Below are 13,662 nucleotides of genomic sequence, written 5' to 3' on the forward strand. Positions count from 1 at the left end.
CCACTATCTTATCAGGCAGTATATTCCAAACCTTAACCACTCGTTGCGTGAAAAAGTTTTTCCTCAGGTCACCTCTGGCTCTTCTGCCAATCACCTTAAATCTTGCCCTCTCGTTACCGACCCTTCAGCCACTGGAAACAGTTTCTCTTTATTTACTCTATCTAAACCTTTCATGATTTTAAACACCGCTATCAAATCTCCTCTTTGCCTTCTCTGCTCTAAGGAGAACAACCCCAGCTTCTTTCGTCTATCCACGTTAATCCCTCATCCCTGGAATCATCCTACTAAATCTCTTCTGTACCCTCTAAGTTTCACGCCGTTCCCAAGGTGTGGTGCCCAGAATTGGACTCAATACTCCAGCTAGAGCCGAACTAGTGTTTCATATAGGTCTAGCATAACTTCCTGGCTTTTGTACTCTATCCCTGTATTTATAAAGCCCAGGATCCTATATGTGTTATTAATTGCTTTGTTAACCTGCCCTGCCACCTTCAAAGATTTTTGTACAGGCATCCCTTTTAAAATTGTTTAATTTAGTGTGTATGGTCTCTCCTCATTCTTCCTACCAAAAAGTATCACCTCACACTTTTCTGCATTGAATTTCATCTGCCATGTGTCTGCCAATTCCATCTGCCTGTCTATGTCCTCTTGAAGTCTATTACTATCTTCCTTAGTGTTTACTACGCTTCCGAGTTTTGTGTCATCTGAAAATTTTGAAATTGTGCCCTGTACATCAAAATGTATAGCAAACACAGTTGTCCTAATACTGAACCTTGGGGAACCGCATTGTATACCTCCCTCCAATCTGAAAAACAGCCATTCACCACAACTCTGTTTTCTATCCTTCAGCCAATTAAACATGGAATGCCCCATCAGAAAGACGGATGGAAACAAAATATATAGCAGCTTTTAAAAGGAAAAAGAATGAATATTTGAAAAAGAAACATTTAAACAGGCAAGAGGAAAGGGACAGGGAATGGGACGAGATGGATGACTCATTCAAAGAGACAGCACATGCACAATGAGCCAAATAGCCTCCTTCTGTGCAGTAAAACTCTTTACTGGCCATTGCTTCCCATGTCTATATTGCGCTCATTTTATCTTAAAGAATGCTAGTGGATTTACCCGTGTAGGCTGGTTTAAAGCCAGGAGGCGGTGGAGGTGCAGAAGGACCTGCACTGTTGGAACCTTGGTCAGAATCTTCGGCACGGTCTGGGGCAAACTGGTTCCGTTGGTTTCTCAAACATATCAGGTACACCACATAGGCAAGAGAAAACAGTACCAGTATCACAATTAAATTGGATGAATCGTTAGAAACCGTGGCCTTTTCAGAGTTGTCCGACGAATAAGCAAATCCAGAGTTAGCTTTCTTTCTCCGAAGGCCTTCCTTGGTAAGCTCTATGACATATTCCAGCCCACAAGACCCTCTCAAAATATAAGGATCTTCTGGATAGTTGTAACCTTCACAGCTGACCGTGATTGCTCCAAATTGATAAGCACTGTCCATGTCCGTCTTGCATTCCCACTGCGTGCGCGTGGGGGGGGAGCGGGGGAGAAAAGAGAATATAATTCAATTTTTATAATACATAAAATAAGATAGTTAGAAATGTGCTTGCATCAAATAATAGATTTATTTGCCAGTATAAAAGAGCAGTCACAAAATCATACAGCAAAGGTGGTGGCCATTCGGCCCATCGTGCCCGTGTTGGCTTTTTGAAAAAGCTATCCAATTAGTCCCACTCCCTTGCTCTTTCCCCGTAGCCTTGCAATTTTCATTTTCAAGTACATGTCCAATTTCCTTTTTGGAAATTACTATTGAATCTGCTTCCACTAGTGCATTCAATTTCACTGTGGACACCTGAAGTGCTGTAACCTACAGGGCTATGGAGCAAGAGCTGGAGAGTGGGATTAGCACTAACACAATGGGCCGAAAGGCCTCCTTCTGTGCTGCAAATTTCTATGATTCTATAACTTATTGCATAATTCTCATCTCCCTTGTGCTTCTTTTTTCCCTCCATCAAATTGTTCTCCAGCCATCTTAAATTTGCTATCCACCCCATCAGTCCTCACTGCCTCCCAATAATACCATTTGGCTTACAAGAACATAAGAAATAGGAGCAGGAGTAGGCCATTAGACAACTCAAACCTACTCCGCCATTTAATAAGATCATGGCTGATCTGATCATGGACTCAGCTCCACTTCTCTCCATAACCCTTTATTCCCTTATCACTCAAAAATCTCCGCCTTAAATATATTCAGTGACCCAGCCTCCACAGCTCTCTGGGGCAGAGAATTCCACAGATTTACAACCCTCTGAGAGAAGAAATTCCTCCTTATCTCAATTTTAAATGGGTGGGCCACTTATTCTGTGACTATGAGTGGAAATATCCTCTCTGCATCCACCTTATCGAGCTCCCTCATTATCTTATATGTTTCGATAAGATCACCACTCATTCTTCTGAACTCCAATGTGTATAGGCCCAACCGACTCAACTTATCTTCATAGGTCAACCCGCTCATCTCCGGAATCAACCTAGCGAACCTTCTCTGAACAGCCTTCAATGCAAGTATATCCTTCCTTAAATACGGAGACCAAAACTGTACGCAGTAATCTAGGTGTGGCCTCACCGATACCTTGTAGAGTTGTAGGAGGACTTCTCTGCTTTTATACTTTATCCCCCTTGCAATAAAGGTCAACATTCCATTTGGCCTTCCTGATTACTTGCTCTACCTGCATACTAACTTTTTGTGTTTCACGCACAAGGAACCTCAGATCCCTCTGTACTGCAGCACTTGGCAATTTTTCTCCATTTAAATTATAATTTGCTTTTCTATTTTTTCTGCCAAAGTTGATAACTTCACATTTTCCCACAATGTACTCCATCTGCCAAATTTTTGCCCAATCACTTAGCCTGTCTATATCCCTTTGCAAATTTTTTGTGACCGCCTCACAATTTGCATTCCCATCCATTTTTGTATCATCAGCAAACTTGGTTACATTACACTCGGTCCCTTCATCCAAGTCATTAATATAAATTGTAAATCGTTGAGGCACCAGCACCGATCCCTGCAGCACCCCACTAGTTACTATTTGCCAACCGGAATATAACCCATTTATCCCGAGTCTCTTTTCTGTTAGTTAGCCAATCCTCTATCCATGCTAATATATTACCCCCAACCCTATGAACTTTTATCTTTTGCAGTAACCTTTTATGTGGCACTTTATCGAATGCCTTCTGGAAATCCAAATATACCACATCCACTGGTTCTTCCTTATCCATCCTGCTCGTTACATCCTCAAAGAACTCCAGCAAATTTATCAAACACGATTTCCCTTTCATAAAACCATGCTGACTCTGTTTGATTAAATTATGCTTTTCCAAATGTCCTGCTACTTCTTCCTTAATAATGGACTGCAGCATTTTCCCAATGACAGATGTTAGGCTAACCGGTCTATCTGCTTTCTGTCTGCCTCCTTTTTTAAATAGGGACGTTACATTTGCGGTTTTAAAATCGACCGAGACCTCACCAGAATCCAGGGAATTTTGGTAGATTACAACCAATGCATCCACTATCTCTGCAGGCACTTCTTTTCGGACTCTAGGATGCAAGCCATCAGGTCCAGGGGACTTGTCCACATTTAGTCCCATTATTTTACTGAGTACTGCTTCTTTAGTGATAGTGATTGTATTAAGTCCGTCTCTCCCTATAGCCCCTTGATTATCCACTATTGGGATGTTTTTAGTATCTTCCATCATGAAGACTGATACAAAATATTTGTTCAAAGTCTCCGCCATATTCCTGTTTCCCATTATTAATTCCCCAATCTCATCCTCTAGGGGACCAACATTTACTTTAGCCACTCTTTTCCTTTTTATGTATCTGTAGAAACTCTTACCATCTGATTTTATTTTTCATGCTAGTTGACTTTCATAATCTATCTACCCTCTATTATTTTTTTTCGTCGTTCTTTGATGGCTTTTAAAAGTTTCCCAATCCTCTGGCCTCCCACTAGTCTTGGTCACATTGTTTGCCCTTGTTTTCAATTTGATACCATCCCTTATTTCCTTAGTTAGCCACGGATGGTTATCCCTTCTCTTAGTCTTTCCTTCTCATTGGGATATATTTTTGTTGAGAGTTATGAAATATCTCCTTAAATATCTGCCACTGCTCATCAACCGTCCCACACTTTAATCTATTTTCCCAGTCCACTATAACCAACTCCGCCTTCATACCTTTGTAGTTTCCTTTATTTAGGCTTAGGACATTTGTTTGAGATCCAACTTTCTCATCCTCCAACTGAATTTGAAATTCAACCATGTTATGGTCACTCATTCCGAGAGGATCCTTTACTAGGAGATCATTTATTAATCCTGTCTCACAGTACCAGATCTAAGTTGGCCTGCTCCCTGGTTGGTTCCGCAATGTACTGTTCAAGGAAATTATCCCGGATACACTCTATGAATTCTTCCTCAAGGCTACCCTGGCCAATTTGCTTTGTCCAATCGATATGATGGTTAAAATCGCCCATGATTATTGCCGTTCCTTTTTTACAAGCCTCCATTATTTCTTGATTTATACTCCGTCCAACAGTGTAGCTACTGTTAGGGGCCTATAGACTACGCCCACCACGACTTTTTCCCCTTATTATTCCTTATCTCCACCCAAACTGATTCAACATCATGATCTTCTGAGCCAGTATCGTTTCTCACTTACGCACTGATCTCATCCTTTATTAACAGAGCTATCCCACCTCCTTTTCCTTTCTATCTGTTGTTCCGAATTGTCAAATACCCCTGAATATTTAGTTCCCAGCATTGGTCACCTTGCAATGACGTCTCCAATGGCCATCAGATCATACCCATTTGTATCTATTTGTGCCGCAAACTCATCTATTTTGTTACGAATGCTGCATGCATTCAGATAAAGAGCTTTTAAATTTGTTTTTTTACCATTTTTTTCCTGCTATGGCCCAATATTCCTATTCACTTTTATATTTATGCATTTTGTCCCTTCCCGCCACGTTCTGGCTTTCATTTCCCCAGTGCTACCCTGCTCTATTGTCTTCTTATTCTTTGACTTTTTTAAATTTTGCTCACCTGAACCACCCGCCCCCCACTCCCATTAATTATATTGATACTGTTTATTACCCTTTCCCAATCCATGGCCCACATTAAATGATATTTGTCACTCAGCTCCCCAATCTCTCCAGGTCCATTATTTGATCAGCCTACTCCAAGGTATTACCTCTAGAGGTTTGTTTGTGTGCCCACTTCAAAGTCCATTATGTATAATTTTAAGCAGCAGTTGCCTCAGCAGTAATTCCCCGAGGCACCGCACAGGTGCCTCCTTCCATCCAAACAAGCTCTTCGTACAACAATGCTTTAACCTATTTGGATTCATTTCACAAGCACTGCACCTGTGATCAAACTTCTATGAGGAACGTTAGCAAAAGCTTTTCTGACATTTAAATGAACAAAATTCAGAGATCCCCATGCCCACAAGATTTGGTATGTCCTCAAAAAAAACTCAAGAAATTCGGCAGGCAGAATCTTCTTTCCATAAATCCATGCTGACTGTCTTCAAATAGCTCTGTATTTCTCCAGTTGGTTCATTATTCAGTCCTTTAGGATGCCCTCCCTGCAGTGGCTGCCAGGCTGACTAGCCTGTAATTCCCTGGGTTATCTCTTTGCCCCTTTCTGTAGATTGGCAACAAGCTCCCTTTTCTCCTTTCCTCAGCACACAAAGCAGGACTGTGCCTGGTACATGTCTAATTTCATTCAATATCCTAAGGTGCACTCTGTCTGGACACAGGGCCATGGTGTCCTTTATTGCCTTCACCCTGTCCATCAGTTATAGCTATCTTTCCTCACAATCTCATTAGCTTGATCTAGAAATCCTATCTCAACAGTAGAAAGGGTGTTTGGGATTTCCTCTGTGAACACAGACACAAAGAATAATTTTGAATATTTGCTACTCCTCTATCACTTGATAAATGCCCCTTTAGAATCCTTCAGGGGTCCCACAATTTTCCTAACTATCTGTTTGCTCCGAATATAATTTATATTCCCAACATTCCTGATCTCCCTGTTTTGACTCTCCTGACCAGTTTCTTAACCTTCTCAACTAGATTCCTATCCTCTGGTCTACATGTTTTTTTAGTTGATCAATAAGGAAAACAAAGAAACAAAATGTACAAGTGCCCCCCCTCGAGAGGAAATACAACTAATAAGAATTCAAATATAAAGTCTAACTTGAAACTACATCATTATGGGCCGTATATTGCGGTCAGCAGCGAACGTGCACTTGCTCATGGACTTTCTGTGGGCTTTTACACTAGAAGTTCCTGTCAGCTAACTATCCAAAAAGCTCGGTGCCCTCTACAGTGCATCTGGGACCTGTGTGAACAGGGTAAGCAACTGTGTATCACCTTAACCAATCAGATTGAAGAATCGTTAATGAGTAGCGCAGAGTCTGAACCAGGAAGTGACAGTTAGAATATTGAATTCAATGTCAAATCAGGTACAGAAAACAAAATAAAGAGAGGGAAAGAAAGATGGGATTAAGATAGAGACAAAAGATAAAGAAAAAGTTTTAAAACATTTAGGGGCAGAAATTGCTTCTCGACCAAAACAGGTCGCCATTGGGGTGGAGAGTCGAGCAAAATTGAGGTCTTAAATATTTTTTCCTCCAGGCGATATTTCTGGCGGAAGTCATTTGGGAGCGGGGCGGAAGGTCAGCTTGGCGACGCTTCTGACGTCAGTGAGATGTGGATGTGCCACGTTGCCCTGACATGTCACAGCGTCCCTCCCATTCAGTTAAAGGGGAGGGCCGCTGTGACCTCTGCACAAAGTGTAGTTGGGCCCACTGTTGGCGGCCCGGCTGAGCTCATGGCTGCTATTGTCGGGCCGACTTCGGAGTCGGACGACTACTAAAATAAAATGGCGGCTGCGGCAAGCGCCCTCCCCTCTAAGGACAGACACATCACCTAGCCACTAGCAACTTCCCGCCGAGGAAAGCAGTAAGGGGCATCGAGCGGTGGCCGATCCGCTCCTGCAGGGCACTTTCCTGTGGGACAATTTCGCATGCAGAGCGGAAACTGGGTCAGTGCGTGCCCCACAGGGCAGGAACACAGGCGGGCCGGTAGCGTGCACGTAGCGTGCACCACCACAAAATAAAGGAGGGCAATTTCTCAAATGTCGGCACCTCCACCTCAACGGAAGTGCAAAAGGGGCAATTTCGGCCCCTTAATTTTTTTTTAAAATTTCCAACATTAATTAAAATCTGAAGGAATAAGAATCCACACTTGTAAAAGTTAATTTTCAGTGCTGGTGAGGTTGCTTGGCAGTAATTAAGATTTATCACACCATTAAAAGGGTACTTACACTGAGTGATGAAGCCCTAACTTTTAGGTCAGAGTTTAATCTGTATCGATGAGGTATGTACAGCAACTTCAAGCCATTCAATGTATTTGGATAGTGAGTCAGATGGGGAGATGCCTTTACCTAGATGCCTTTGGAGGGGCATTTCATCCCCGACAACAACTTCCTGATTTTCATGTGCGGTCGCCGGAAGCTGCTGTCCGATTTCTGCGTAAATGGTAAGTGCTGTTGGCCTCATTATTATTTCTACTGCAAAACCCAGCCCAATATTATTGTGTGTGTCTATCAGACACTCCATTCCCTGCGGTGCACATCGGTCACAGAAGCTTTGTATGAAGAAAAGGGTTTTTTTTGTTTGTTCTTCTCATCCACATTTGACTCGACTGCATTTCTTACCAGGTGTATTGACAATAGCATACTCCTGAAAGTTTTCCACTTTTCCTCTATGCTCCTCCCTATTAAAAGTCTTTCTCAGTCTCCACCCATCAATTCAATCCTCATTCCCTCAAAGTACACTTTCTAAAAATTGAGAATTTGTGTAGTAATCCTCTCTTTCTTGAACATAAGCCCAACATTAAACTCCACCCTACTATGGTCACTATTTCCAAAGTGCACCTCTCACTGTAACCCGTCATCTGGTTATAATTAGAAATTAGACTGCAGCATTCAGTCGCGTACCTGTACGTCATAACCATCAAAGCCTTTGTTATAACACTGCACTACTTGTGGAAAGTAGGCATTGCAGCCAGCTGAGCCACCAACACACTGCAGCTGAGGCACAGGACTAGATCTACGGCCATTGGTATACCGTCCGCTGTATAGTGTCAGAGCTTGGACTTCTCGGAGAAGAACTCTTTCTGAAAAAGAAGAGACATAACGCAAACTCTTAACAGCTATTGGCACTGAAGTGTGATTGACTCACATTACATTTAACTTCAGACTTGTGAGGGGTGGGGATGGGGCGTGGAGGTTAAGTGGGAAAGGGAAATATATAGCGTGATTACAGAGAAATTAAGGCAACTGTGTGTAAATGCTGGGGATTACTGCAGCCGAGAATGGAAGATACATACTGCACATCAGGGGGATTATTGCATTAATTCTGAATGCAGAGTGATGACTACAGCTCAGTGTGAATGCTCACGGTGAATCTCGGGTCGTTAACGCCGCTCGATGTGAATCTCGGATAATTAATGCCGCTCACGGTGAACGCCGGGCAATTAACACAACCTTATTGCCCCAAAATTACAAAAATATTCTTGTATTTCAAAAGCTTGATTTACTGCACTAATAGAAGAGGAACACGGAAGTTCTGGCCAATATTTATCCTTCAAACAATATCACTAAAAAAAATTATCTGGTCATTTATCAATTGCTGTTTGTGGGACCATCCTGTACACAAATTGGCTGCTGCGCTTCCTATGTTACAGCAGTGACTACACTTCAAAAAGTACTTCATAGGTTGAAAAGTGCTTTGGGTTGTCCTGATGTCATGAAAGGCACCACATAATTGCAATTTCTTGATTTCTTTACACTTCAATATCAATCAATATAGATTCACACTGAGCGGCATTAATTACCCGAGATCCACACTGGTCACTGCCATCTACTCTGCACATAGTGCATGCCACTTCTAGGTGACAGGCCCAAAGCAAACATCATAGATTATTTCAAGTCACTAACAACACCACAATTGCTATTGGGAACTGCTCTTTCATTGACTGGCCCACACTCAGCTCATCTGCAGGAAGGCGAGTACCAGGATATCCAAGCTCGATTTGTATAGGCAAAGAAACTTTAGATTCTTGCTCTACACAAAGCTCATACCCAGCTCAGACAACAATAGTTCTCACCTTGACGGGAGCAAGGGAGCGAGAGGGTGAGGGGGGGGGGGGGGGAGAGCGAGTGAGGGAAGAGGATCAGAGGAAGAGGTGGGAGAGACAGAAAGCGAGACGATCAGAGAGAGAGGTAAAGACGGGGAGAGAGAGAAAATGAGAGATACTGGGGAGAGATCTGGGGGAGGAAGGGGGGAGATCGGAGGGAGGATATCCTGTGACCCACACACAATGCCCCATCTATGGCAGGGACGGGGTGGGAAAGAGGTCAGGAACTTGTTGGGGGAGAAGGTCATGAATCTGTGGTGGAGGAACTTGGGCAGGGGGAAGTCAGGAACTTGGGTGGTGGGGGCAGGAACTTCTTGGGGAGGTGTGATAGAAGATCTTAACCCATGAGTGTGAGCCCTGTCTGTTCTGGTTGGAGTCAGCAATCAGAATGGCTCGAATTATATTTTGCAAAGAGAAACTGCTGGGTGTGTCTTATCTTCCAAGGGGACCAATCAGCAAGCAGAACTTATCAAGGGGATCCAATCAGAGCTTTAGGCATTACAAATAAATGCATTCTTGTTTCTCTTCCGAGCTGGGTGACTTGTTCGGCTGTTTTTTGAGCTTTGTTGGCTTCCACCAGTTGCGGACATTTCTCTGCTGAGCTGGTTGACTTGTTTAACTGTTTATGATTGCTTGGTCGCTGGCTTGTGGTTTTTCATTTTCTTCGCTGCTTCTGATCTACGGTGACCTCTAACGTCGCCATCATCTTTCTGCACCATAACCAATTCTCATTATCACGGCAGTAACCTCCATCCTTCGATTGTCTACCATTCAAATAACTTCTGGAGTTCACTCGCCTGCTACATCTGTCTCCGAACTTGGGCAACAGTTTGTTGATGCTCCACGCTGACTCCATCCTACCAATGTCAACTTTTTCCCTCCACGGGACCTCTGACTTTAACAATGGACTTCCTACTCTTGTCACCAACCTATGTCTTGCTACTACCAGGAAATATGCATCCCTATAATTGCTACAAAACCAGGCCTATGTAACTTGAGTTTTTCCCTGTGTCCATTCATGTGTGCATTTTGGCTGCCGCTCCGGACTTTTTCTCCCCCCCTTTTTCTTTCTCTATCCCTGCCTGACTGGTCTCTCCTGTTGTCCTGCTGCCTTTCATCTCTCCTCTTTTGGATACCCTGTCCTCCCAAATCCCTACCCCAACCGTTCATTACTCTTTGATCTTCCTACGCTCCGGTCTCCGGCCCAGCTTGACTCCCTCTTAGACACACCGACAGCTTCCTTCTGTGCCTCTCTTTGCACCCTCCGAAGAACCCAATGTAACAATCGTCGCTGTGCAACCCCAACTGTCCCATCCTACTCTCCCGCAGGATGCTAGTCTTGCCAATCTCCTCCCTATCCAACTCATCCCTCCCAAGCAATGACCCTGTGGATGAGCCATCACTGACCCGCTCCACATCTCCCTGCAGAATGTGCATTCACTTACGAACAAGGCCCTCGCCATCCATGAGTTTATCATGGATGATTGCATTGACGGAAACTTGGCTGAGGGGTGATGACACCTTACCCTTAAATGAAGCCTCCCCACCTGGCTATACCTTCCACCTCTTGCCCCAGCCAGACCGCCGTGGTGGCGATGTGGCTCTCATCACCAAATTACATCTTGGTCTGTCCCCCTACTCCTCCGGCACTTTCTCCTCCTTTGAGCATCTCACCTTGTTCCACCCCACGCCCCACTCACTTAAAATTTTCGTTCTCTACCGCCCACCTAAATACAATAAATATTTTATCACCGAGATATCTTCACCGCTTTCCTCCCTCAGCCTCTGCACCGAGTGACTTCTTATCCTCGGTGATTTCAACCTCCAACTCAATTAATCATGCTCTCTCTCCTCTGAGTTCACTTCTCTCATACCCTTTCTTCATCACTCCGACCATGTGAACTCTCCAACCCATATTCACGGCCATCCCCTTGACCTTGCTATCTCACGTGGCCTCACTACTCCCATCATCATCGTCATAGGCAGTCCCTCGAAATCGAGGAAGATTTGCTTCCACTTCTAAAGAGAGTCCTTTGGTGGCTGAACAGTCCAATACCAGAGCCACAGACCGTGTCACAGGTGAGACAGACATTCGTCGGGAGAAGGGGGGGTGGGACTGATTTGCCGCACGCTCCTTCTGCTGCCTGCGCCTGACCTCTTCATGCTCGCGGCGTTGAGATTCGAAGAGCTCAATGCCCACCCGGATGCACTTTCTCCACCTAGGCCATCTCTGACCACTTCCTTGTATCGCTCTCCTCCCACATCCCCCCTTCCCCCACCCAACCCTACTTCCTTCTGTGACTGTCACTGGAAAAAACTCTCTCCCAACTGCACTTATGATATTCCAACTGTCCAGCCTTTGGCCCTCCATTCACCACAACATTTCTGCAGCCACCGATCTGCTCAACCACATCCTCATCCTTGATGCCCTAGTCCCTATTAAAATAAGTACTCTCTCTCACCCTGGTACCACCCTCATCTTCACTCCCACAAGTTCAAGGGATGTAGACTTGAACGGCTATGGGGGACAATTGGTTTAGCCATTCACCGCCAGATCTGGCTGGTCCACATAAAGCAACATTAGGATTCCACTCGTCTGCCAGAACTGCTCACTATTCCAGGATCATTCTGGAATGCAAAGATAACACCCGGCCACTATTGTCGACTGCTCATCTTCTTCTTTATCCCCTCTCCCTTGTCTCCACCACACTCGCCTCCAACAACAAGTGCGAGGAGCTCATGGACTTTTGTCAGATTGAGGCACCCAATCAGCTGTCTTGGCCACTTCCCTTCCTTCCCCGAGCCCACAGGCCAAACTTCCTCTAAGGTTCCGCCCTGCCCAGCCCTGAACTCGCAACTTTCTCCACTCGACCTCTCCATGCTTATCTTGTCCAGGACACCCCATCTTCCTGCTCTCTCGACCCTATTCCCACTAAACTGCAGACCACCCAAATTCCTTTTCTGGCTCCCATGTTATCTGACATTGTTAACGGTTCACTCACCTCAGGTACTGTCCCCCTCTCCTTCATATCTGCCGTCATCACCCCTCTCCTTAAAAAAAAACCCTTGACCCCCTGTCCTTGCAAACTACCTCCAACCTCCCTTTCCACGTGTTGTCGCCTCCAAAATCCATGCCCATCTTTTCCATGTTTGAATCCTCCCAATCCGGTTTCCGACCATGCCACAGTACTGAAACAGCTCTCAAAGTCTCAATTACAGCTTTTGTGACTGTGACAAAGGTAAACTAACCCTCCTCGTCCTTCTCTACCTGTCTGCAGCCTTTGACACGGTTGACCACTCCATCCTCCTCCAATACCTCTCCACCATCGTCCAGCTGGGTGGTACTGCACTCGTCTGGTTCCATTCTTATCTATCTAATCGTAGCCAGAAAATGACCTGCTATGGCTTCTCTTCCCACTCCCGCATCGATATCTCTCAGGTTCCCTAAGGATCGATACTTGGCCCCTCCTATTTCTCATCGATGATTGACGACACCATCCAAAAATGAAGTGTCAGTTCCCACGTGCTGGCATCACCCAGCTCTACCTCACCACCAATTCTCTCGTCCCCTTTATGGTTTCTAAATTGTCCAGCTGCTTGTCCCACATCCAGTACTGGATGAGCAGAAATTTTCTCCAATTAAATATTCACCAACCAAAGCCATTGTCTTCGCTCCTCGCCACAAACTCTGTTGCCCAGCCACCAACTCCATCCCTTTCATACCACCTGTCTGAGGCTGCACCAGACTTGATATTATATTTAACATTGAAATGAGCTTCCGACCACATGGAAGGGGGAGTGGGAGGATGAACAGACAGTTGTCGTAGTGCATATAGGTACCAATGATATAGGTAAAAAACGGGATGAGGTCCTACAAGCTGAATTTAGGGAGCTAGGAGTTAAATTAAAAAGTAGGACCTCAAAGGTAGTAATCTCAGGATTGCTACCAGTGTCACTTGCCAGTCAGAGTAGAAATAGCAGGACAGTTAAGATGAATACATGGCTTGAGGAATGGTGCAAGAGGAAGGGATTCAAATTCCTGGGACATTGGAACCAGTTCTGGGGGAGGTGGGACCAGTACAAACCGGGGGAGTGTTTGCTAGTGCTGTTGGGGAGGGTTTAAACTAATATGGCAGGGGGGGTGGGAATCTATGCAGGGAGACAGAGGGAAGTAAAATGGGGCAGAAGCAAAAGATAGAAAGGAGATAAGGAAAAATGGAGGGCAGAGAAATCAAAGGCAAAAATCAAAAAGGGCAAAGAGTGTTAAAAAAACAAACCTGAAGGCTCTGTGTCTCAATGCGAGGAGCATTTGTAATAAGGTGGATGAATTAACTGCACAGATAGTTGTTAACAGATATGATGTAATTGGGATTATGGAGACATAGCTCCAGGGTGACCAAGA

General features: G+C 44.6%; 1 protein-coding gene across 2 annotated transcripts in view; it reads right to left on the bottom strand.

The window, feature by feature from the left end:
• The window catches only part of saraf (store-operated calcium entry-associated regulatory factor), a 53,708-nt gene that overhangs the window by 29,514 nt on the left and 10,532 nt on the right, over window positions 1-13,662 (bottom strand). For both annotated transcript variants that reach the window (XM_070899281.1, XM_070899363.1), the window contains exons 2-3: window positions 8,059-8,237; window positions 1,123-1,522 (exon numbers count right to left, since the gene is read on the bottom strand). In XM_070899281.1, the coding sequence (XP_070755382.1) occupies window positions 1,123-1,522; window positions 8,059-8,237 (579 nt within the window). The remainder of the gene's footprint in view (window positions 1-1,122; window positions 1,523-8,058; window positions 8,238-13,662) is intronic.

This window comes from Pristiophorus japonicus, chromosome 1, assembly GCF_044704955.1.
Source record: "Pristiophorus japonicus isolate sPriJap1 chromosome 1, sPriJap1.hap1, whole genome shotgun sequence".
In the NCBI taxonomy this organism is placed as follows: Eukaryota; Metazoa; Chordata; class Chondrichthyes; family Pristiophoridae; genus Pristiophorus; species Pristiophorus japonicus.